This window comes from Chenopodium album, chromosome 14, assembly GCF_948465745.1.
Source record: "Chenopodium album chromosome 14, dcCheAlbu1.1, whole genome shotgun sequence".
In the NCBI taxonomy this organism is placed as follows: Eukaryota; Viridiplantae; Streptophyta; class Magnoliopsida; order Caryophyllales; family Amaranthaceae; genus Chenopodium; species Chenopodium album.
The window spans coordinates 14,192,838-14,218,061 of NC_137847.1; the positions used below are offsets into that span (position 1 = coordinate 14,192,838).

The window sequence follows — 25,224 nt, forward strand, 5'->3', positions numbered from 1 at the left end:
CAATATTTTCAGAAGATTTCTATAGAGAAAAAAAAAAAAAATTAGAAGAAGTTTTAATATTATTTCTTTTTTCAAATTAATTCGTTCAAACGTTAGCACGGAAATATTCTAATTTCTATTATCAAATCAAATTAGTGTAAGAAAATGACCAATGCGATTCTACGAGTAAGGGCCTGTTCACATTTACTTAATTTCAGTTCAGTTCAGTTCAGTTCAGTTCAGTTCAGTTCCAATCAGTTCAGTTCAGTTCAGTTCAGTTCAGCTCTTAATTTCTCTCTCACATAAAATATTCATTTCAGCTCAATTCAGTTCAGTTCAGTTCAGTTCCAATCAGTTCAGTTCAGCTCCAATCAGTTCAGTTCAGTTCAGTTCAGCTCATTTCAGTAAATGTGAACAGGCCCTAAATGTTTCAAACTTTCAACAGCAGTCAACTTTTTTTTTTATTTTTTTTTTTTGAGGAATTATTTTTTTAATTATTCTATTGCATATTATCAATGATTTAATTACTGTATTTGTTAAATAAAGTAAAAAAATAAAAAAATAAAAAAAAATAAAAAAAAAAAAGCTACCTACCAAAAACATAGATCTGTCCTCTTTCTCTCAGTTTCCATTGAAGCGCACTCAACCTTCTCCATTGAGGCGATTTCTATCCTCCATTGAAGCACCTTCTAAGGTAAGATGTTACTTTCATCTTCTAATCTTTCAATTTCAATTTCACGGTTTTACCCTTAATTTCATTCTCAGTACACTCAGTTTAGGGTTCTCCTTTACTCGATTAGTGAACTATTGTTTATGGTTACTGAACTTGATTTTGTTGCTATAGAAGAAAATTATGAGCTTAATTTGTTGTCTGAATCAAATTTGGTGGATGCAGCTATGTAATTGGAGCTTTTTTTCCCAAAAATTATGAGTGGTAATTTGATAATTGAATCAAATTTGGTTGTTATTGTGTTTCAGAACCCTTTAAAGTTAAGATCTGGACTAAGGGTGAGTGCCCCTTTTGCCCAGGCTCGGGGACGGGCCTGATTTGTGGGTATGAATTTGATTTCGAATGTCGATGCAATCCCCGGATCTTTGTTTGTGGGTACATTTTGCTGTTTAACAAGAGTGAGAGTGGTGTAGTACTGTAATGGTAGTCATATTTTTGTTCATTATGGTTGTGAGAATATTGCTAAACTGCTTGAGTTTGTGAATCATGTATCACGGTTTTGAGTTATGCGCGGCCTTGCTTATGGATAGGTTGACGTTGTCAGTTTCAACAACCAGAATCAGAACAAAGGGTCTTAGTTAGAGAACATTGTTATAATATTATCAAGGAAGACTATACTTTTTCTTACATGATTCCCAATCCTTAAGCATTGTTAGTAGAGAGAGGAGGGAAGATGGTTGTGGGATGTTTTGATTCTTCCGTAGGTGCTTTTTGAATTCAAATTAATTAGAAGTGCTCTCATGAGACCTGAAAACTTTACGGAACTTGCCAACTAGTTATTGTAATTAAATTCAAGTTTCTGTAAATTGTTTGGGCCTGATAATGTCTGATAAATAGTTTTCATACTCTTCCGTGGATTATTTATGTGAATGACTCTTAGTTGACCAATCAAACTCTTCTTATGCAGTTTCTCCACAATATTTTGACTCTTTTGGAAGTGGTGTGCCTTCTTGGTGATCAAAGAGATCAGCCTGATGGGTTCTCGGTTCCCATCCCATCAGCTCAGTAATGGGCTTTATGTGTCAGGACGTCCGGAACAACCTAAGGAAAGGCAACCTACCATGAGCTCAGTGGCCATGCCTTATACTGGAGGTGATATCAAAAAGTCTGGGGAACTTGGGAAGATGTTTGACATACATGGAGATGGATCAAGGTCACGTAAGTCTGGACCTATAAGCAATGCCCCTACTAGGACTGGATCATTTGGAGGAGCTGCATCTCACTCTGGCCCAATTGTACAGAATTCTGTGAACAGGGTTTCATCTTCTAATGTTGGAGGATCTGGTTCAGCTTCCATGAAAAAATCCAATTCTGGCCCACTTAACAAACATGGTGAACCAGTGAAAAAGTCTTCTGGCCCTCAAGCTGGTGGAGGTGTTTCTCGGCAAAATTCAGGCCCTCTTGCGCCAATCCTTCCTGCCACAGGATTGATAACTTCTGGACCTATTTCATCTGGTCCCTTGAACTCATCTGGAGCTCCTCGAAAGGCATCTGGTCCTCTGGAGTCCACTAGTTCTATGAAACATCATGCTGCATCAATTGTACACAACCAGGCTGTGACAAAGCTCACTCAGGAGGATGAGTACTCATTCCACAAGAGCTTCCCAAAGCTAATTTTGTGGGCAATGGGTCTTTTGTTTGTGATGGGTTTTATTGCTGGTGGTTTTATTCTTGGAGCTGTGCACAATCCAATTCTTCTCATTGTCGTGGTGGTGCTTTTTAGTGCTGTTGCTGCTGTCTTCACATGGAACACTTTCTGGGGAAGGAGAGCTATCACAGGCTTTATTGCTCAATACCCAGATGCAGAGCTTCGAACAGCAAGAGATGGTCAATTTGTCAAAGTTTCTGGGGTATGTGAGATCTATCTGAATGCTACAAAAAGCTATCTTTTTTTTTAATATTTTTTTATCTTTATTTTAGCGTGTTGTCAGCATTGGTACACAGACTTCTAATTTTGGGAACTACAAGCACAGTATTTTCTTTTGATTATCTTGAATGTAACTTAGGATGGGCATTAGATTTGTTTTGCTAAACAAGAATGTATTTTGGCTCTTTAGCTAAAGGGATACATAGTATTGATAATTTTTCTATAATGAGTATGAAAGGATATGGATTTTTAGATTTTTTACTAGTTAGTGATTGGAAAATACTTAATTTGGTGGTTTTTTTTTGTCAGAAGCTGTATTCTTTAAAGATGCATGTTTGTTGAGCACATTAGAGTGAATGAAAGTTAGGGACGTTTGGTATACTTCTAGGTTATGCAGTTAGCATTGTATTATCCTTGCTGAAAAGGGTGTACTATTGTAATATACAAAGCAGTATGACAGGTGAAGCTGTGGAAGGGAACATTGTTTTCTCTTTAGTAAATTTTGGGGGAAACTTCTAACCTGAAGAAAAGAACTGAACAATAGAGTAAACTGAAGAATAAAAAAAAGGATGAGTGATTGATAAAGTACAAACTGTCAACCGATCTCAGTTATGATGTCTGCAGGCTAATCAAAAGTCTATTCAACATGAGGTTTTCCTTTTGAGTTAACTTTGTTGCTGATTCTGTTTGATAGCTTTTATGTATTGAATACAGTTTTTTCTAAGTATTTTAAATCTATCTAAACAGAACTTTAAGAGTTTTTGTGCTCTTGCTGTTTTGTGTTTTGTTTTTGGTTCTTAAATTCTTGCTGTTGTGAGAAGTTCAATATCTCATGAAAAATGTATGCTGTTTTATGCTTCAGTTGGCATTGTTTAAATAAGTTTTTCTAACTAAATTAATCATGCTATTGTGAAGGTGGTAACATGTGGAAATGTACCTCTTGAGTCATCTTTCCAAAAGGTTCCACGGTGTGTCTACACATCAACTAGCTTATTTGAGTATCGAGGTTGGGATTCAAAAGCTGCTAACCCCAGTCATCGGCGTTTTACGTGGGGCCTCAGATCGCTAGAGGTGATAACATCTTTCTTATTTGACCTTTTAATTTATTGCCTTAGCTTCTTCACTGCTTTCCTTAGGTATAGAATTATAGATAAATCTGGCTATTGTGTGTATATGGAGAATTATACTTTCAACACCTTCCAGGATTGTGGGCTTCATGTGGCCTGGTAAGCCGCTACATGATTTTTGATGGTTTGAGTATTGACAATTTTTTTGCGTGGTAACTATTGAACCCTTTTTTTGCACGCTTGTACGGATCCCCTCGTGTCTATTATGTTGCTTAAGTACAAGCCATTTGCCTTTTTTTATTATTTTTTTTATTTCATATTAATAGACTTAATTGTGTTTCCTGGTATTGACTTGAATTTAATGATTGAAATAGTTGGTGCTACTTCATTGAACTAATGCTAATGTTGATCCCAGGGTTGCTGTAACTTGCTTGTTGGCATCACCGTCAATCCAGATTCTGATTGAGGCATATATAATAGTTTATGAAATAGGTTTGTAGTTCCATAGGAAGAAAGGTTATCAGGTTAACGATTCCATAGTAAACTATGATACACTTAATTTGCATGCTACTGTTTATCTAAATGTCTAAAAAAAAAATTCTCCCATTTCAAGTCTCAATAAAAAAATTCTGCCGCCTTTTCTCTCTCCAATGTTTTCATCTTTGTAAAAACTAAGTTTGAATTTTTTTTTTTTTGGATTGAGGGAGTAGTAATCTAGTTCCATTCTAGAATACTAACAGCGTGTTTGGATAAAGAAAGGGGAAGGAAAAGAAGGGGAGGGAGGAGAAGAGGAGGGGAGGGAAAGGGAGGGTAGGGAAGAATTGTGAGTTTTCCTTCCGAATCTCTCCATTGTTGGAGGGGTCAATTTCCTACAATTTTATCCCCCCATTTCTCTCCCCTCCAATTCTCTCCCTTCCTCATTTGTTATCCAAATGAAAGATATCCCATCTCTCCATTTCTTTTCCCTTCCTTTCCCTCCATTTCCTTCAATCCAAACACACCACAAAAGATTTCATGTATCTTTAGTTAGACGCTGAGAAGTTATTTTTTCCTACTATGTGCTGCCTTTTTATTTTTTACAATTCTTGACTATAACTTAGTGAAACATTGGAAGATCTGATATATATATACAATATTTAGTGACGAAAAAAGATCTGAAATACTAGTAATTACTTTTAGAAGATATACTCACTGTTTGTTAAGAACAAGAAATCTGAAGCTCATTTTATTTTCAAATACTTTATTTTGCAACTGATTGGTTTTGATGTAGATTATTTCGTTGAAGGTGCCTGCATTATATGTTGGGTTTATAGAAAATTCAAGGTGAGTTGTGTTTCTTGTGTCTGTATCAGAACTCTATATATTTAGTGGGGAAGTAAAGTGAATTAGCAGTTAGCACCGGCCTATTTTTTTGCACATCTTGTTCCAAATGTTTGTTTTGTTAAAAAGTGTCTATCAAACATAATTTTTTTTTTTTGGTAGTTATATGTTAGGCTGTGCAAGTAAACCTTTGTCTTCTTTGAATTATATGGATTTCCGGTAGTCTTCTCTAAAGAAATTGTGAAACTATTCTAGAGTTCAAATTACAGCATTTGCCATTGATGGAAAAGCCTTAGAATTAGAACAAACTTGGTGTAGTCATTGAACTTGTTCTCTTTTCTCTCCCTAGAATTTAACTAGTGATGATCAGGCTTCCATTTGCAGATTGGCTAATTGTGAATAAGGTGTAATTAAGGTAGTTTCTATAAGATTAAGATAAAAGCTGGTTTAGTACCACTGCTAGTGCTAGTGCCTCTACTGTGCATGTTTTTGTTCAAACAGCTATGATATCCAGTCAGGGAACAAGCTGTCTTGATTATCATTCCCTTCTAATTTGTTTTAAACTTAACTGAAAACTGAACCAATTCTAATTTCTACGCCCCTTCTGTGCTTTGTTTGCAAATAAAGTTGCAGACTGACGTGAATGTGTGAATGCACAGATCATATGCTTTGTGTTCTTTTGTGACATAAATTCTCTAATCAGAGGTTCTAAATTGTGCAAAATTGTTGTGATTTTATTTGCAGTATGCTTTTTATCATGGCATTGATGCCAGATTATATTCTTTGTTTCAGTGAAAGCATCTATCTTGGCTTAAGAACATATGAACGATTTTGAATAGCAATACATATTGTTAAAAAATTTTAATCTATTCTGAACTTGATTTGTCATTGCAGCGGCACGTGGTTGATTTCTACATTTCTGATTTCCAATCTGGGTTAAGGGCTCTGGTCAAGACGGGCTATGGTGCTAGAGTGACTCCATATGTTGATGAATCTGTTGTCATTGATATCAATCCATCAAACAAAGATATGTCACCTGACTTTGTTCGGTGGATATCTGAAAGGAACCTCTCTAGTGATGACCGTGTCATGCGTTTGAAAGAAGGGTAGGTACCTATTTTCATAAATGCTTTATTCAGAGGGTGTTACATTTCTGAACTACTCTTGAAATTTTGGGTATTACTTTTAAAATTGACTAGTGTTTTATTCGGACCCTATACCTGCTGCTGTTGCTTCAATAAATCCTTTTTTATATCAATGACAAAAATAGCTTAAACACTCAACAAACTGTCATTTTGCAAAATATATAATATTATTTGAGTGACTCTGTATTGGAGCTATGTAACATGTTTGGTATTATTTTATTATGATAGGTACATCAAAGAAGGTAGTACCGTGAGTGTGATGGGGGTTGTACAAAGAAATGATAATGTGCTAATGATTGTTCCTCCTCCTGAGCCATTGCCAACAGGGTGCCAGTGGTCTAAGTGCATACTCCCTGCCAACCTTGAAGGTATTGTTTTGAGATGTGAAGACACCTCAAAGATCGATGTTATTCCTGTGTGAAAGGGTATTATTATATAGGAATCTCACAATCATGAAGATACTGCTATTTTGGAATATTTGGTGATTTGTTTAGTGGTGGTGGTTGTGATGTTCGTTTTTTTTTCTTCTTTTTTGTTAATCTCGTGTGTATAGCTTTTATATGATTCCTTTTCATGTTATGGTTAGGGTTTTTAGATATCTTTTGTAATTGGGAAATGGCATGGGTGTTATAATGCAAAGAAAAACCGTATTATGCCCGTTGAAGAGATTCGGAAATTTGGGTGATATGTTTAGATACGTTTTCAAATTTGAACATAATTTTGAGTAATATTGTTCTCTATTTTCACTGAGTTAATATACTTTATTGCTGTATATGCACCAATTTTGTTGGTGATCTGTGTAAGAAACAAAGCTGATCTTTGTTAGTGTATTATTTGAGAATTTCTGTAATATTTTCTTCAAATTAGCCTCTCCCTGAACTCTCAGAATGATTCTTTTTTTTTTTTTTCCTTTCCTTCGTCTCCAATTCTTTTAACCAAGGTCTAAAAAGAAAAAGGCCTGCATCTCGTTATGAATTTAAACAGTTTTAAATGTTGAAAATGGTACATAATATATATCTTGTAGACTTGTACAAAATAGGAGTATACCCATCTGGAATAGTGGAATTATGTTTACACCAATTTTATCAAGATTCATGTACATTACTACATTAGTGTCCGTAGAATATTACTCTGTATATGTTTTCGTTTCTATTAGCTCACCAAAGACTCATAAAGCTTTCATTTTTCTAAAGTCAGCGAGATAATAAAAAGTTTACCATGTAATTACTAATTAGTGTACAATGTGGTGATGTACATGTAATGTTGGCTGTGACAAAGACATATTCACCACTTGAATACAAAATGAGTTTAATAAATTTGACCAATTTTTTATTCATTTTCATGTACATGTAATGTTGGATGTTACACAGCTGTAAATTATAGTACAGAGTTGGTCACTACTCACCAGCTTTGAAAATGGTACAAAGCTGCTGTCATATTCATTAACCAGAAAATCCACTTTCTGTCTTATTTCTCTATCTCCTAACCAAAAATCAGTGTGTTACAACTTACAAGCAGTTACAACAAGTTACATCAACAAAAATACTGCTATCTTTTATCTGCAACTACTCAAAAATTAGCATCTCCTAGAAAAGTCTTAATATGCTTTCATTGTCCTACACAGCTCAATCCTAAAGTTTAGGCAGCAAGGGTGAATACGTTTATCAGGACTTGCTGAGACGCATGTCTGTGGATGACTTTCCCAGGCGACACACAGTCCAAAGAGATGCACCAAGAAAGAATTCCTGGAAAAGTTAACAAGCAATCAAGTATCACTACTTGCTCAAACGCATTTAAAAAAACCTATACATTGAAGATATCTAAAATATATTGTAATATCTTACCAGGGTAGAGTAAAGTAATGTGGGAATAATTCAACTATTATAGAGGGCTTTTTTAGATTAAATTGTGTAACATCCTTAAATAAGAGGGATTGAGACAATGTGGCAAATAATTCTGCAAAGAATATTATTTAAAGTCAAATAATAATGCAAAGTGAAGTTCCTTGAGCAAGCTATCACTTCATCACCTTGCTCAATTTAAAAACAATAAATCAAAGACATTTACAAAATAAAGGTTGTAATGTTGACTTTTGAGATAATAAAAGTTGAAAACAAAAAGGCATTAACATGTATTAGGTATAAACACTTCATGCATATATATTACTCAATCCATCCCAAAATAATAGGCTACATTTGACTTTTGCCTTTTAGTACCAAATATGTCTTAACTTTGACAGATTATTTCTGATACAATACAGGTTATATGATGAAAACACACTCTTAGTAACTCATACCAATAGCTAAAGACTTTATATCCTATATTTCTTTTAATACCAATTGTAAGGTTTGACCACAAGAGTCCATTGTGGATTTGTCGTCCTCTGGCCATTTAATTTGGGGATGAATGAACTAATGGAGCACTATTCGGAGGCCCTATTTCTAAAGCAAAATTCTTAAACAAAGTTGTCAAAATTGAGATGTTATGCAGGATGTTGCAGGTTAGGAAGTCCCAGAAATCAGATTAGAGTTAGGATAATTGTAGTCCACAGACATCTTGATTGCATGCTGAGATCTTCTGGATAAGGAAAAAAATAAATTGTTTTGAAACATGGTGCATTCATGGATGATGATGTGGTTAGTTTTGACAGAATAAGAAATTCAATATTGGCAAGATATAATATGGTCTGTGTTGATTTCCTAGAAAAACTTTAATCTGAAGGAAGCAGATGTATAAAAGATGTAATAATTATACTTAAAATTGAAGCAGAAAAAATAATCCCAAGAACTAGCTCACCATAAATTACAGGGGAAAGAATACTTTCAAGATGCATTCCAATGTCTGTATTTACATATTCCGCGACGACTCTCAGAAAAGGAATCATGTATAGATTGCACCATGGAGCATACGACAGGAAGTTGACCCAGTTCTTCATGCTGCTCCTGTGAAAATGTTATCAGTTAATGATATGTTAAGGTTTTAATCGATTCAGAAACAGGAGGGAAAAATACCAATTCTTTGAGACGATCTTCAATGCTCCCGGATTCAGTGTCAGTAGGCATGAAAATCTTGCGGTAGGCAGCTCGCAAGCCCTTAATCTAGATCCTTGCCAAGTAAGATGATTTACATTCATAATTGTTCTCAAAGACTCAAACTATTGTAATAACTAATGATATAACTTTTACTCAAGACCAGAGAGCATAAATTTAAAGGAGAAAGCTAATTTCTCAATGTTGTCATTTATCACCTACAATGTGAGAAAATGATGCCAGGAAATGGACAGCAAGATGTTCCATATGCTCGTATGAAGAAACTAATCGAGCTACATACATCAGATCTCTATGATGACTGGTAAACAAGAATGAAGCTAGCTTGCAAGAAAATTTTTATCAGTAAAATGTTGTTTTGGAAAACAAAAATAAAAAAACAGTGCTTTTTTATTATTATTATTTTTTTTTTATATATATATATATATAAATTATCAGTAAGCAAAATAACTTACCATTAACAACAACAGCCATAGGAATGTACGGAAATCAGTAACATATAAACTGGTCACACAAATAAAATTATGGAAGGTTTTATTGCGTTTGTAACATCAGTTCATTCATAGGCAGAGGCACCAAATCTATTATAAAATTTAATTGAACATACACTTGTACTGATTTTAATTAAAAACCTTGAACCTAACTAACCTCTATAGCAGAGAACCCACGACGTCGCAGGCCTTCTAAGTTTAAGCCACGGAGTTCAGCTCTGTCACCAGATACCATCATAAATTTTGGAACATCTTGAGAAACCTTAAAAGGATACAAGTATTAGAAACTGCATCTTGGGAAAACCACAAAGTAAGCACGCTCTTGTTAAGGCATAGTGTAGCTGATGAAAGGGCTAAAATGCATCAAGAAAACTAGATAGGTATCTTCAACTAGTTTTTATCGCCCTATGTCCTATGTCTCACGTTTACTAAAAGCTTAAAGATCAATATCTTTTGAATAAGGGATAAAATACATACCACTGAGCCACCACCAATAAAACAAAATGAGCCAAGGTGGCAGTACTGATGGACAACAGCCGCACCAGCAGTGTGAATGTGATCCTAATTCAGGTATTTTAACAAAGTAAAATGAAACTGTTGAATTTATATACTCTGTATGAAATACAGGACAAAATGAAAAAAAGTAAAATCAAATTAGAGACGATAAACTCACTTCTACTACTATATGTCCTGCCAACAAGGTATTATTTGCTAGAATGTTGTTGTTACCAATTTTGCAGTCATGAGCAACATGACAGAATCCCATAATAAGATTATTATGACCAATGATCTGTAGTCATGAACAAAGTGTGAATAAAATAGCAAGGCAATCAAAACAAAATGTCCGTTGCAATTGAAGTAAAGTTGCACTCCACACCGTCTGCTCATCTGGTTTGGATGATCTATGAACAGAGCTGTATTCTCTTATCTCATTATTGTCACCAATGTCAAGAAAACATTCATCCCCATCCTGAAATCATGTAGAAGGATAAGTATCACATCTTTTGTTCCTGCTGCATTTTCGCATATAAGAGCTATGAAAAAATTGGCAATACAAGGCTAACCGAAAAACAAAATTAAAGCAAGCAACAAATATCACATTGCAGACACTGTTTTACTGCATTTTTCTTTCATTGTTAATTAAAGATTAAAGATTGACTTGTCCCACCTATTTTGAATGATCCTTTAATCAGGTTCTTAAGGAGTGTCATTCTCCAAATCTCAATCCAAAATTGAAATTACTAGATCACGGCAGAGATTATTTTTGACAGTTAGGATTATCATGTGATATTTCAAACCTAGTACAAACTCTAATTTGAAATATGTTTTTCAAAACAAGTTCATAGAATGTTAAGTTCATTATCCTTCACAAACTGTCTTTCTTAACAATAGTGTAGGCCTTCGTTGAATTCATGGCAGACATTGCAGTTACAGATATCAGAAATTAAGATCACGATTTCAAAGATGGATGATGAAGGTTTACTTTCCACAACATTTTTATCATGAAGACCCTCCACTGATCCTTAGAGGTTACAGTACTTTTAAAATGCTCTTAGTGTAAATCATTACCAGGATCAACTGCACACTAATTTCAGAACAATAAAATCTCACAATCCTTGATTTATCATGAAGACCCTCCGCTGATCCTTTGTAAAATTACTACTAACAATCACATCACCTAAGCCACTCCAAACAAAATATAACATGAATAATCTGATATTAAAAACTTAACTAATACCTATTGATGCTTCATCCTTCTTTTACTTAGCAAACATCTTAATCTAGGTCCGACACTATACATATCCCACATACAAAAACTTTACTAGTGCATACAAAGAAATTTTTTCGGAATTCCACAAGCAAAACACAGAAAACACAAAGGCACATTTAGTCCAAAAATGCAACACCAAGTCCAATATTATTAGTATTGTTTAATTGTTAGTTTGTTACAATTATTAAGAATAAACAAAATAAACACCTTATATTTCAAGTCTTGGCACTTTACTCCAACAACAGCATGATGTCCAATAATGTTGTTTGATCCAATCATAGTCTTCCCAGGAAGTTCATCACCAACCACAGCACCACTACCCACATTCCACCAAAAATTTTCAATCAAGCAATAAAACATGAAAATCACCATACATTAAAAAATATACAGTAATACTACTCTTACACTTCATTTTTTTAGTCAATGCATTGTACGGGTTTAAAACTAGTAATCATAAATAACCGTCAGAAAATAAATAAATAAATACTAACGTCATAAGAATACAGTTATCGCCCAATTGAGAATATCCAAAAATGTGACTCCCAGGATACAATTTACAAGCATTGCCAAGTTTTACTGACGACCCAACTGTACAAAACGGCCCAATTGATACACCCTGCCATTAATCATAAAGAAGAGCATCCTCCATTAATACGATTATTCTAATTGACAGGTACTCCCTCCGTTTCTAAAAATTCTAATTTTTTTCGAGACAATCACCGTCCAAACATGAAAAACTTTTAGAGACGGCGGGAGTATAATAAAATATACAGTACTCAGTAATAAAACAAAAAAGATAATTGAAAAACAACCTGACCAAGAGTAGCATTGGGATGAACAATAGCAGTTGGGTGGACAAAAGTAGGGCTCAAAGCATCTGCTGCTGCATCTATAAATCAATCAAATTAACCCCAAAAAATGTTAGAAATTTAGAAAAAAAATAAGAACCCAGAATTTGTTGATGAAGTTAGAGAGAGAGAGAGAGAGAGAGAGTAAGTTAACTGCAGAGAAGTCTGAGGAAGGAGAGAGAAGGAAGTCGGAGCAGTGACGTAGGGAGTGTGTTGATGTTGCGAGGTTTGCGAAGCCACCTCATTTTTTTTTCAACTTTGCAGATTTTGGTCTGTCAATCTCCCTCGTCATTATCTTCCTCTTTCTTTTCCTCAAATGTTTTTTTTGTAACAACACAGAATTTCAAAATGAAAAATAAAAGCAATACTCCGTATAATATTAGACTATCTCCAATAATAATGAGAATGGAGAGAGTTTTTTTTTTCTAAGAGAGTATTTTTTTCAAAGGATATCAATATATTTATATCTAAAGTTAGCAATTTTAAAAGAAAGTTGTTAAGTTTAGATACTCAATTTTGACTTATATTTGACAAAAAATATGGGTTTTTTTTTATCAATATTATACTATATATATTTGTAATATATATATATATATATATATATATATATATATATATATATATATATATATATATATATATATATATATATTTGAAAGCCATTGAAAGTGACATTAGTATACTTTAGAAAGTCTTACCATTGGAAAATTAGACTTTACATGGGTTTTTAAATTGAGAAGTGGGTTGGGTATAACCATTGAAGGTAAAACAAACAACTCATTTTTTATTTCAATACTCAAAGTTGAGTCTCACTAATGGAGATGGTCTTAGAACGATTTCCCTCAAGATTGTTGAAATAAAAATAAATTCCCACTACGTTTCGTTTTAAAAACAAATTCCCAAAAGTATTGTCCACGTAGGATTGGTTTTCGGTTCAACTTAAACCGCTAACAATATTAGCGGTTTTGCAATTTTTTTAAAAAATAAAGTTAAAGAGACCAGTTTTTAAGGCGGGCTCTTTTGTAAAACCGCTAATATTAATACTCATAGTGGTTTTTAAACTACAACCGCTATTACCGTTAGTGGTTTTAAGTTGAACAAAAAGAAAAAAAAAAAAAAAAGGTTAAAGGCTAACACTAATCGTACGTGAACGATATCTAGGGAATTTGTTTCTAAACCAATATATAATGGGAATTTATTTTTGTTTCAACAAGAGTAAAGTTTTCAGACATTTCATACTCCGTATGAGGGTTTTTTTTTTTTTTTTTTTAAACATCTTTGGACATGTTATATTCCCTCTGTGTTCTATTGCTCCTTTTCTTTTACGAGCGTATTTTATTACCTGCTTAATTTCTTATTTTTGAATTTTTTTAATAATATACTAGTTTTGTCCCCGTGCAATGCACGGATTTATAAAGTATGATATAATAATAGTCAATTGAAATAGAGTTAGTTGAAATTAAATTACTTATGTACACTTTTTTTTTTTAAATTTAAATTTAATAATGTCTATCATTTAAATTTTTTTAATAGAATTCTTTTTTTTTTAATAGAATTCTTTTTTTTTTTTTTTTAAAAAAGCATTTTGGAGGGAAAGTTTTTCATAAAATCATGCCAAGTGTCCCTTCGTTGATTACTTTAGTATATAGTATGATTGATTACTCTATACTATTTTCCACCCCACTAGTGCTCCCCTTACATTATATTCTAATTTATTTTTTTTTCGTATTTACTCTTCTCCTCACTTTTACTAAAATTTGCATCAAGCATTTGCATCTTACAACCTTCAGGTTGTGAGATCAAACCCCAACCTGTGAGAGGTTCTGGCCTAGTAGGCCCCTTTTCCTTGCCAACTAAAAAAAAAAAAAAAACTTTTACTAACTTTTGCTTTGTTTTTATCTATGTTACTCCGACACTTCGCTTTGCCTTGGGTGTCCTTGACATGGGTCTGGAAAAGTGTCGACTTGGATGTCAGAAAAAGTGTCGATTTCCAATAATCATGTTTGTAATTTAAATTTAGGGTTTAAATCAATAATCTATCTGAGATTCACGATTTGCTGTACGCATACAGACAATCAAAGTATAGGGCTTTTGGACGCCCAAAAATTCTGATTTCACCAGTGTGTTTTCCGGTACATTGTACAAATCGCCGGCGAGTTGTGGTGGCCGAATATTGGAAGAATAAAAGAATTGTTTGTAAACAAAAAATAAAAGAAAAGACATGCCACTATGCCAGCCTTTGAAATTTTGAAGAGGAGAAAGAAGAGATATTCAGTTTGAACTTTGAAGCATGCATCCGTTTTAATGGAGGAGAGAGAAGAATAGAAAGAGAAGGCAAATGAACGTGGAGCTTCAACTTGTTTTTTTAATTAAAAAAAAAAGGAAAAGAAACAAAAGAAGACTAAGGGCCTGTTCAATTTAGCTTAATTTCAGTTCAGTTCAGTTTAGCTCCAATCAGTTCAGTTCAGTTCAGTTCAGCTTCAATCAATTTAGTTTAGTTCAGTTCATTTCAGCTCCTAATTTCCTTCTCTCATAAAATATTCATTTGAGCTCAGTTCAGTTCAGTTCGGTTTAGTTTAGCTCCAATCACTTCAGTTCAGTTCAGTTCAGCTCAATTAAGTAAATGTGAACAGACCCTAAAAAGTGTATTGGAAGTTGGAACATGGTCCTCTTTACTATTAGTGGTCCCTATTTACTATTAGGTGTGAAAAACTAAAAAGTTTTTAATATTGTTTATCATATACAAAGTATTTGAATTTCATCAACATATGTAGTATATTTTTGTGTTTTATCTAATTATTTTTTTATCTAAATATTTTTTAATTATCCTTTTTTTTATAACTGCCGGAAGAAAATTTTTGGACACTTTCTATATTAGCCGTACCCTAAAAATTAGTCAAGACACTCCTTTGACCGTGTCAAAGTGTCGGCCAAAATTTTGGAAGGAAGTGTCGGACCCTCTGATACCTTGTCGGACATGACACTCAAATACGGGTCGGAGTAACATAGGTTTTTAGATTATTCTGTTTATTGACCAACCTCACTTCCATCATATTTTATTATTTTTTTCTATTTCTTCTAAAACTCCACACATAGAGAAATAGAGAAGTAATAAAATACAGAGGGAGTATGTGTAAATTTTTTGAAAACTTCAGTATAGGGCTATAAGCTACTCTCTCCATATTTAAATACTCCCTCCGTTTCGCCTTAATTGCAACACTTTTGATTTTCGGTCGTTTCATATTAGTTGCAACACTATTATATTTGGAAACTTGGAAAGGACCCACCATTATTTTATAACTTCTCTCTCCCACCAACCCCACTTTCACAAATGTTTAACACAAAATCTTATATGTGGCTGGCCACACCGTGTAGCCAACCACTATAGGGGTTACTTCACTAGTGTAATGGGGATTACTTGGTCAGTGTTAAAGGGGTTACTTCGTAATTGTTATAGAGGTTAGTCGGTCGGTATTATAGGGGTTACTTAATCAATGTTATAGGGGTTACTTTAAGTGGCCACACGGTGTGGCCGGCCGCACACAAGACGGGCTGTTACTATTTCTCTTTCCTATCAACCCCACCCACACTACTTTTTTCATTATTTCTATCTCTTACTAACAATACTTTATATTATAACCCTATAAGTCTAGTCTATAATTTTTTTAAACTATGAGTCAAGATTACTGTTGCAACTAATGCGAAACGGAGGGAGTAAGTGAAACGTTTTCTTGTGCACGTATGTCAATGCAAAACTTTGATTTATGATATATTTAAATGAACAAATATTAATAATAATTACAACAATTAACTATTAATAAACTATTCATTGAAATAATTCCAACAATACATTCATTCTTATGTATTAATCACAAACATTAGTCAAAGTGAATTAGATGAACATTGCAAAAAGTCAATAATATTTCATAATTTAGATTCGGAGGGAATATTGGAATTGGATACTCTATGCATTTGTTTTATTTTGTGTATTGGATAGGTGGATTCATAGTAAAACTGTATGACAGATTCACCCAATACTTTATGTGCAGTTTTATTACTTTATACATTGATTAGTGGACCACAACTCCGCAAGTTCCACTAGGAAAAAAAAGGGTTGGATAAAACTTAGGGTTTGTTTCTTTCATCATATTTTAACTAATTTTATCAAAATAAGTTTAGATATTTTCATATTAATTAAGAGCAAAAAAAAAAAAGTTTAGAATATTTTACTATGAATTTTACAACTAAAAGATCAAGCAGTTTAAGCTCAACAACAAGGGTAATAGTTCTAATTAATAGACCTCAATATGTGTCACAACAATGAAAAAAATGTTGGAGATACTGTTTTATTTGCTATAGTAGAAGAGTACAGGGTCAATAAGCCTAAAAGAGATCAAAATGAAATGAAAATTATAATTAGATGAGCTTTTGTATATTAGAAATATATAGTGCAAAATTAACCTACCAAATTATGCAAAGTAGTCCCCTTAGGGATCTTTATATTATTAAGGAATGAGTAATGAAATAATACAAGAATATGTGTGCATGATTGCTTTATTAGATCTGTACACCTTCAATTTGCCTGCATGACCCTATACAGCACAGTGCCACAGTATATCACATATGGGCTCTACTAGTTTACAAACGCTCTTGGTATTAAAGAGGTAGATAAGGAAGATTAGATATCACTACTTAAAAAAACACAGAAATCTGGCATGAAGTTTCCATCTTCTGTGTGGCTCTGCATGGAGATTGCTGCACGTTTGCAGACATCGTGAGTTGAACTTGCACTAATAGTCATTCTGAGGTGCTTCAAACAAAATTTCTTCGGTTTCTCAGCAATAGTTCTTCATTTGCACAGAACTTCCAGTGCATGTCCGGAGAGAATACAGAGCTGATTAAGGAATTTGCTTTGTCAAGGACTTCCACTGCTGAAGTATTGTTCAGGATCCAGAGCCTTTAAATTAACTGATTGAGTTCGAGTGGGCACTCTCCAACATCCGCAGAACCTAATAAACAACTTATTGTCAACAACGTGGAGTGATATAAGCAAACATAAATCAGGTCAAGATGATAAAATAATCACGGAGATCATGGTTGGCTTGGCCTTCCACATCCCAGGTTGTGGGGTCAAATCTTTCACTCGAGGATATGGTAATTCAAGATCATGTTGTGGGGGGGGGGGGGGGGGGGGAGGGGGAAGGGGCGGGTTGTTGTTCTTTACAATGCCAAATTTTACTGAAACAGTGAAATAACCATAACAATAGACAAAGTTGAGAACGTAAATTGTAAACAGACTTTCAAGCAGGCCCAGCCATTACTACTATCTTCAGCTACAATGAGCTTCCTACATTGGAAATTAGTATCACTTCACATGCCTTACAGTTTAGCAACTTTGGATCATGTTTGGTTCCTCCCAGCCATTCAATATAGCACATTGCCTACAGTTTTATGGTTTTGAATTTTCACAGGGGATTACGGAAATCAATTGCTCATTTAAAAAAGTTGGATTCAACATTCAAATCATAATTTGATCTAAAAATCTAGATCGGTTACAAATCTGTCAAAATTGCACAAGAACTTAAAAAAGCTTTTGTGTCAAATTCCAATTCCTAATAACCAACCATTTTTTTGTCATCTGAGCATGACCTTTGCTAGTTTGCTTTAAAAGTCAATGTGGCTCACTAAGTCAACAATGGTGTATCCACTTTGTATGTTGACCAATGAGACATTCTTCTCTTACAGTAGGGAATCACCTGGAACCCCCCCCCCCAATTACCCATGTAAACCTGTACATTTATGCATGTCATGCAACATCATACAACGATTTACACATTATATGGAAGATTTCTGTGAAAAGAAACAGGAATGATCTTAACACTGACTTAATTGAAATTTTTATTCTAGATGTATTTGATATCTCAATCCCAGTCCAAATTACAAAAGCTAGATCTCAGCCTATAAGAGGTCAAAATGAAATGCAGCGATTGTTTTGAAGAGAATAGTGCAGACTTTCAGAGCTCAAATTGGATTTTATTAATTTCTTATAAATGCTAAAAGATGGTGCAGACTCTCAAACCTGAGACATGCGAGGCCTTGACTCAGGATCCTTTCTGATGCTCAATGAGGCACAATGTAGCATAGATACAAGATCCTCTTTCACATAGCTGTTTCCCAAACATGGATCAATCAACTTTTTGAGATTCTCTTCTTTAACTACACGCCGTGCCTGAATGACCATCCAATTAATGCAATTTTATTACTCATTTGAAAGACATGGATTATTATAAGATATTTGAAAAATCAAAATCATACCCATTCAGTGAGGCATTGCTCTCCCTTGGGCCGATTTATATCTACAGCTTTCCGTCCTGTGATAAGTTCTAATAACACTATGCCAAATGAATAGACATCAGCCTTTTCTGTGATCTGACCACTTTGAGCATATTCTGGAGCTAAGTACCTGCATAAAACATGGATGTCACTATCTCTTGCAATTGTTAAGAATAATAACAGGAAGTTATCATTAAAGGACTGAACTTACCCAAATGTTCCAATAACTCTAGTTTCCTCACCTACACCTCCATCAGGCTGGCACCTTGCTAATCCAAAGTCCCCAACCTATTAATCAGAGATATATCATGCATAGTTAGCTTGTTTAAGAAAATTATGACACTTTAAGATAAAGGACACGGCATCCTTGATAAAATAAATAAATAAATAAAATGAAAAATAGAATACATCTACTATTTTCCAAATGGTAATCAATATAGCTCTGCACAAAAAAATTAATCATATAGCTCGTGACGATTTTTAATGACAATCTTCTATGCAAGTGTATGATGTGAAAATTCTTCTAAATTATCTACTACCTTCCATTTTTTTTATGTGCAACTTTGGAGTATTATTTGTGAGATATAAAAAATTCCGAAGTTGCACATAAAAAAAATCGGAGGTAGTATTAAATATTACAGGAAAGAAGCATACCAATGGTTCAAAATCATGGGTTAACAGGATATTGTTTGGTCGCATATCACGATGAACAATACAGCCAACTCGACATTCTTCATGAAGGTATCTCAGTCCTCGAGCAGCTCCAACAGCAATCTTCTGCCTTGCAGGCCACTCTAATATATTGCTGCTACGACCTGTACACTCCAAACTTAACTAGTTAAGTAAATTGCATTTTGAAGTTAAATGTGAGAGGCCATATGGAAACGGGTATAACAAAAATGCGGCACAAACTCACAACATATATGTAAAGGGTACTTTATTAGACATTGTACTGTAAAAAAGCATATAAAGACAATTTTTAAGTGCAATATATCTGGGTGAGCTAACAAATTACACTAAAATAAGTTGAGATTTGAGGTTTAAATAAAGAGCTGGTTGCTTATTTTATCCACTGTATCACAATAGTAATAATAAAATGGGATATTACTAATATCTCACTTTAAAAGTAAATACTTTGTACACACATAACTCTAACAGTCCACATCTCTTCTCAGTAAATGACCTGATATGCATAAGGATTTGCAAACTTACCATAAAGATGATAATCCAAAGAATTATTGCATATATATTCATATACCAACAACCTTCTTCCGCCTTCCACACAGAAGCCTATCAGAGTTACAACATTACGATGTTGGGCACAACTCAAAACCTCCACTTCAGAGCAAAATTCCTTATCTCCCTGAGAGCTGGCCAATTTATATTGTTTCACAGCAATTAACTGTCCGTCTTGTAGTACCCCACGATAAACAGAACCATACCCACCTTCTGCCAAGAAATTGTTGACTGAAAATCCATTGGTTGCCATTTCTAGCTCTGCGTATTTGAATGACTGCGGAGGTTTACCAAACGTTGGTGTCCTATGCTGGCATTTTGAGCATAGTGGGGGTGGCTCAGCAGGTGACTTTTTAGACAATGAGATAGCGTCTCGTACGCTTGTTGAGTTTGAATTAAGTTTCTGCTTAGGATCTTGCATTTCAGCAACTGAAAATCTCTTCAGCAGATTTATAGATGCACGGGCCAGTATCTGATCTGTAGTTCTAAGTGACCCATCTATGTCAGATTTCAAGCTGTCAGTACCTGCAATGGGACTATTTAGCATCCATGGCTGACAACAACTTGTTGAGCTCATTGATTCATTGTCCGTATCAGAATCCTCTAGTTTATCGATTTCACTAGCAACAGATAGAAGTGCTTTCCTTTGGTCCTCAATTGTTCCTGAGAGGAAATATGACGAAGTCCCTGCATCTGAGCTTGATATGGATGATGTTCCAGCATCAGTTGCTGTGTACGATGTATCATGCTCTGGACTACTGATGGGAGTCACATTTGGCACCCGAATGGTAGCTAGGCAATCAAATGCATCATTAGCACGTGACGCTTCAGACATGGATGACAGTGAGTGCATTACTTCAGGTTCGACATCACCTGACCCAGTTAAATTCAATCTAAGAACCTTGGGATGAGATCTTTTCATCATGATAACATTGCACTGAAGCTGCTCCATACAGAGTTTTGCCTCATCCTTTAGCTTTCTGGAAAGAAACCAACATCCTTAGACGAAGTGCATAATTGCATTTAGTAAATGACTTAAAAATTCTAACCTAGTATGTAAACTCCCAACAATTCTATAATTTACGTACATCAACAGATCAAAGTACAAAGAAATTAAAACTAATTAATTACTTATCCAGTATCACCCAGTTTGTTTGATCTTTCCTGGCTTCAGCTGCCACAACTCCGTCAACAGAACCGGTCAGAACTTTAATCTTCACATTAATCTGTATAGAAATTGACAAGGGAATATACTGTCAATGGACTAAATCAAGCCTACACCAAAAATTACGTAAGGTTCTCAGTCAAAGAACTAGCCTTGCATGATTTCTGATCTTTACACAATTGATGCATCAACTGTGAGCAAGAGTCAGTAATGTCTTCCTCTTGATCCAAAAGGGTTCCTGTGCGAGATCTCCATGCTCCACTAGCACAATCAGAAGTAAACCTTTGAAGCCCCCAAAGCTTTTTTCCTGAATAATGCACATTCACTAATCACTATCCAATGCACAAGCTAATTTCAGCACAAAGGTCAACCTAGAGAACTTACAATGACCAGTGACAACTACTGTGAACAATAAAGAAAACAATTATATTTCATTGGTATGTTAGAACACTGTGATTGCACTCAAGAATCTTATTATGTACAAAACTTCTGCACCCAGCACCCCCGTCATAAGAAAGATGTAAAGAAACAAGGGAAAAAACTTCATCCAACTGATACAAGAATTCAAAACTATGACTGCTAGGCAATGAAAATGTAAAAGCAGTAGCAACTATATTCTTGAGGAGTTGTACTGATTCAGGTGAGAAATTCAAATCAACCTTTGAGCTAGAGCAAAGAACACATTTTTATCAAAATCTTACCAGTAAAAGGCAAGATAACTCAGCTAAAGAGCACAATAACATTAGTTTTATTGATACTAATATATTGGGTTTTATGTTCTTGTCAGAGACTTACACATATAATGGCATTTAACCATGAGGAAATACACATTTAATGACCTAGCACTAAATTGGGCAGTTACCATGAATACAACATTGTTTACAACTTTACGCAGTTATCAAAATACATTATTGCATAAGCTTGAGAATACATTTGCATTCTCGAGTATAGAATTCAGTAAGTGTTCTGATGCTATTTGCTTAATTGCTTTAAGCAGAGATGATCACTACATAAAGATAAAATATCATAAGAAAAGGATAGTTTCAGTTAGAGCTTCACACTTGGCTTGCCATTATTAAACTTTGAGGCATATACTGAAGGGAACACCCATTTAAATTAGATACCTATTGCTATTGAAACGAGAAGATTTTTAATGCTATATTCTCTGGTTCAACTAATATCCCTTGAACCTTCTGAATTGCCTATGAACCAATGATTATTTCCGGCCAGAAAGGGATCAAATTAGGAAAGACATCCAATTCTAAAGCAGAAAAACAACCAAAAGCGGCGGAAAACAGTTCCCTTTTCACTTTCAAAACAAGAAAAGTGCTAATTCAAACGCTTTATGCACTGCAAAAGCAAATTAATCATGACTTCCTCGCTGAAAACCCACTCTAGAAATGAATCCTCATCATGTTCATACACTAGGAGTAAACTCTAGTTAGAGGCAGTACTACAACAGCAGCAGCACCCAGCAGGTACTAAGGCAATTTAGTGCCTAGACCGTCTGATACAAGAACTACAATTCGCAAAATAAATTAAACCCGAATACTGTATAATAGTGATGATTACATACAAACAGAATGAAAATAAGTTAGACAAAATTAAAACCAACAAGAGCATATTATTCAATTAAAAACACCCAATAAGCAAAAATAAAATATCATAGAAATAAACTTAACAGCAATAAATTAAACTGAAAAAGAAAAGTAATAAAATTATGGTAGAAAAATTACCAAAATTTTGAGGAGAAGTTACCACCAAAAGCTTAATGCAGTTCTCAGGTTGAACAACATGAGCAAGTGCCCATTCCATTGCATTTTTTGGAATTTCTTTTGTAGCTTTAACAGCAACTATAACAACCACCTTCTTCTGATTCGAATTCATCTTAATTTCTTCAACCCTAAACCTCTTTAATCTTCACTAAAATCCCAACTTTAGCTCAAACCCAGGAAAACCCACATAATAAATCAATGAATTATCTCTGTTATTTCAGCTTTAACAGAAAAATTTTCTGTTATTTTGAACAGTGAGCAGCAAAAGCAGGAGTAATGATGCAAAAAATGAGATGGGGTTTTGGGGAAATCAATCAAAATGTCATGATTTCTACATTTTTTTCTGAAGCAACTTTTATTGCATGATTAAATACAAAAAGGGGTAAAGAAGATGTTAAAAGGGGTAATGTTCTTGGAGCAGAAATTGAGGAAAAAAGAAGAGGATAAAAAAGAGAGCTTAGACAAATTTGATGTATGGAAAGTTTAATGAAGTTTGGATTTGTAATAATGACAATGAAATTGATCCCATAAACAGGTAAGATCAAAATTATTGAGAATTTTTTTTGTGGGACCACTGACACGGTGACAATCCCACTTTGTTCCATGTTCTTTCTCATTAAGCTTAAGTTTTCATGCTATTTTAGCTAACTATGGACTAAATTGATCTTTCTACTTTATTTGGTATAAGAAAATTATTTCTTACTAAAACAAGGAGGGTGTGATTTGAAGATAATTGATAGATTCAAAATTTATTTTTGAGAATTTTTATGTTTATTTTTTTGGTTGTAGAGAGGATAAAGATAAATGATATAAACGAGATTTGATGTCAAGTTTTGAATATCATCCTTACAAACTTTAGGTTATTAAGCTGATTGATCATCCACATTTTTACTTTTATATTGTTACTCTCGGCTAAGTGACAAATAAACTCTTGGCAATATAACTTGTTTTAGCTATTCACAAGGATTGCTAAGGGCCTGTTCACATTTACTTAATTTCAGTTCAGTTCAGTTTAGTTCAGCTCCAATCAGTTCAGTTCAGTTCAGCTTCTAATTTCCCTCTCATAAAATATTCATTTCAGCTCAGTTCAGTTCAGCTCCAATCAGTTTAGTTCAGTTCAGTTCAATTCAACTCAGTTCAGTAAATGTGAACAGGCCCTTAGAGGTACGCGTGATAGCTTGATTGTGAAAAAAGGTTTGTCTTGTAGAAGTCGACAATGTGATAGCATAAGATAGTGAACTTGTTGTCTCTAAACAAGGTAACTCAAGCGATTGAACCAAATCTTTTTTAAATTCCGATTGAAAAGAACTTCATGAAAGGTTGGCATCCCTTGCTACCTCCATTTTTGGAAACATTATACTTCGCACTTTTATTTTGTGAACGGAGGTAGAACTTCGATTTTTTTTATAAAACTTATTTCAATATGGAATTTTTGTGATTGAAAGTAAATTGGAAATTGATCAAGAACGACTTATTATTTTTGTTAGGGGCTCCTAGAGGTTGATGGTTGATGCCTCTTAAACCATTCACGAGTAGTAAAAAATTGAAAAGTTTAGAAATTCGTGAGATACGCATGGGATTCGCGTGTCACACATCTTGACTTGCATGTCTCGTAGTCTATAGAATTTGCCGATTGTAAAATTTTCATAACTTTTGATTCTGAATTTGAAATAAGGCTAATATATAGTTGGAAAGCTCAAATCTACTTTCTAATCAAACTAGAATAAGATCAATATCTTTTATAGATTTCAATATTTGGCTGAACTAGTGCAAGAGTGTCGGTTTTGGGCTCAATTGTTTGGTATTTTAGTCATATCTCCTTCATTTTAAGTCAGAATTGAGGTTATGAATCATCACTGAAATTGTGATTTCAAGGGCTATCTATCCATCTAAGCTTCATATTAAAAATTATAACATTAAAAAATTAGGTTAGCTCTGTTTTGGATTAAGGCTATGAGAAAAAGAAATTGGCTTTAGGTGTATGGATTATGGGAAAAAAAAATGTTTAAATGGCTAATGGGCTTAAATAAAATGGCTTTGGGTTAGAACAAAAGTTTATTCAAGCAATCTTCAAGTCCATTATGCAACCCAAACCATATTAGATTATAATGTACTCATTATCGGGCTATATTTTGGGAGGACACATTTTGGTGTCTACAAATGTTATTTAAGATACAATATCTCTAAATTACAACGTCTCATTATTGGGTTCTCAAGTTGGGTTGGGTAAAGTTCAGTTTGGATTATGTCAGATCGCTAGTTTACCCTTTCATTTGCTGGCCGAGTTAAAACCGTATCAAATTTATGTCGGGTTCACTTTCAGGTGGAGGTGTCAATTCGGATGATCGATCGAGTCTGATAAGGTCGGGTTGAGTCGGGTCAATTTTTAAAGTTGAGTCATACTAAATTATTAAGTCCACGCTATTCGAAATCTGAATCGGATATTTTTC

General features: G+C 34.1%; 3 protein-coding genes across 5 annotated transcripts; 1 reads left to right on the forward strand and 2 right to left on the reverse strand.

The window, feature by feature from the left end:
• Positions 1-542: 542 nt before the first annotated feature.
• LOC145580083 (protein SHOU4-like) lies at positions 543-6,880 on the forward strand. The gene is made up of 5 exons (XM_081637424.1): positions 543-673; positions 1,617-2,559; positions 3,492-3,647; positions 5,858-6,069; positions 6,337-6,880. The coding sequence occupies exons 2-5, from the start codon at positions 1,684-1,686 to the stop codon at positions 6,527-6,529; spliced, it is 1,437 nt and encodes a 478-aa protein (XP_081493550.1). The 5' UTR covers positions 543-673; positions 1,617-1,683; the 3' UTR covers positions 6,530-6,880.
• Positions 6,881-7,438: 558 nt separating this feature from the next.
• LOC145578977 (putative acyl-[acyl-carrier-protein]--UDP-N-acetylglucosamine O-acyltransferase, mitochondrial) lies at positions 7,439-12,606 on the reverse strand. Of its 3 annotated transcripts, none has more exons than XM_081636273.1 (11): positions 12,420-12,606; positions 12,230-12,306; positions 11,909-12,033; positions 11,625-11,733; positions 10,524-10,616; positions 10,320-10,436; positions 10,124-10,207; positions 9,804-9,908; positions 9,120-9,206; positions 8,905-9,044; positions 7,439-7,853 (listed from the first exon to the last, which is right to left on the reverse strand). In XM_081636273.1, the coding sequence occupies exons 1-10, from the start codon at positions 12,508-12,510 to the stop codon at positions 8,931-8,933; spliced, it is 1,002 nt and encodes a 333-aa protein (XP_081492399.1). In that variant the 5' UTR covers positions 12,511-12,606; the 3' UTR covers positions 7,439-7,853; positions 8,905-8,930. The 3 variants fall into 3 exon arrangements, 2 of the variants coding, with proteins under 2 accessions (XP_081492399.1, XP_081492398.1); XM_081636272.1 differs by having other exon boundaries at positions 7,440-7,853; positions 8,905-9,050; XR_014098951.1 differs by lacking the exon at positions 7,439-7,853 and having other exon boundaries at positions 9,009-9,050; positions 9,120-9,213.
• A 4,184-nt stretch (positions 12,607-16,790) lies between these two features.
• On the reverse strand, positions 16,791-23,248 carry LOC145580084 (inactive protein kinase SELMODRAFT_444075-like). Its single transcript, XM_081637426.1, has 9 exons — positions 22,736-23,248; positions 21,152-21,306; positions 20,966-21,060; positions 19,811-20,814; positions 19,253-19,413; positions 18,810-18,886; positions 18,581-18,728; positions 18,345-18,494; positions 16,791-17,274 (listed from the first exon to the last, which is right to left on the reverse strand). The coding sequence occupies exons 1-9, from the start codon at positions 22,884-22,886 to the stop codon at positions 17,230-17,232; spliced, it is 1,986 nt and encodes a 661-aa protein (XP_081493552.1). The 5' UTR covers positions 22,887-23,248; the 3' UTR covers positions 16,791-17,229.
• Positions 23,249-25,224: the final 1,976 nt, after the last annotated feature.

What these genes read in the sequence shown, in the direction of transcription:
- LOC145580084 (XM_081637426.1), bottom strand. Translation starts at nt 22,886, where the DNA reads ATGAATTCGAATCAGAAGAAGGTGGTTGTTATAGTTGCTGTTAAAGCT. An exon ending in AACTGGGTGATACTGGATAA is followed by an intron (nt 20,815 to 20,965) that starts GTAATTAATTAG and finishes GTTTCTTTCCAG; the next exon opens with AAAGCTAAAGGATGAGGCAA. An exon ending in AGCAATGCCTCACTGAATGG is followed by an intron (nt 18,495 to 18,580) that starts GTATGATTTTGA and finishes ATGGTCATTCAG; the next exon opens with GCACGGCGTGTAGTTAAAGA.
- LOC145578977 (XM_081636272.1), bottom strand. Translation starts at nt 12,510, where the DNA reads ATGAGGTGGCTTCGCAAACCTCGCAACATCAACACACTCCCTACGTCA. An exon ending in GCCAAGACTTGAAATATAAG is followed by an intron (nt 10,617 to 11,624) that starts GTGTTTATTTTG and finishes ACATGATTTCAG; the next exon opens with GATGGGGATGAATGTTTTCT. An exon ending in GTGGGTTCTCTGCTATAGAG is followed by an intron (nt 9,207 to 9,803) that starts GTTAGTTAGGTT and finishes GCAAGGATCTAG; the next exon opens with ATTAAGGGCTTGCGAGCTGC.
- LOC145580083 (XM_081637424.1), top strand. Translation starts at nt 1,684, where the DNA reads ATGGGTTCTCGGTTCCCATCCCATCAGCTCAGTAATGGGCTTTATGTG. An exon ending in GGGGCCTCAGATCGCTAGAG is followed by an intron (nt 3,648 to 5,857) that starts GTGATAACATCT and finishes TTGTCATTGCAG; the next exon opens with CGGCACGTGGTTGATTTCTA. An exon ending in GTCATGCGTTTGAAAGAAGG is followed by an intron (nt 6,070 to 6,336) that starts GTAGGTACCTAT and finishes TTATTATGATAG; the next exon opens with GTACATCAAAGAAGGTAGTA.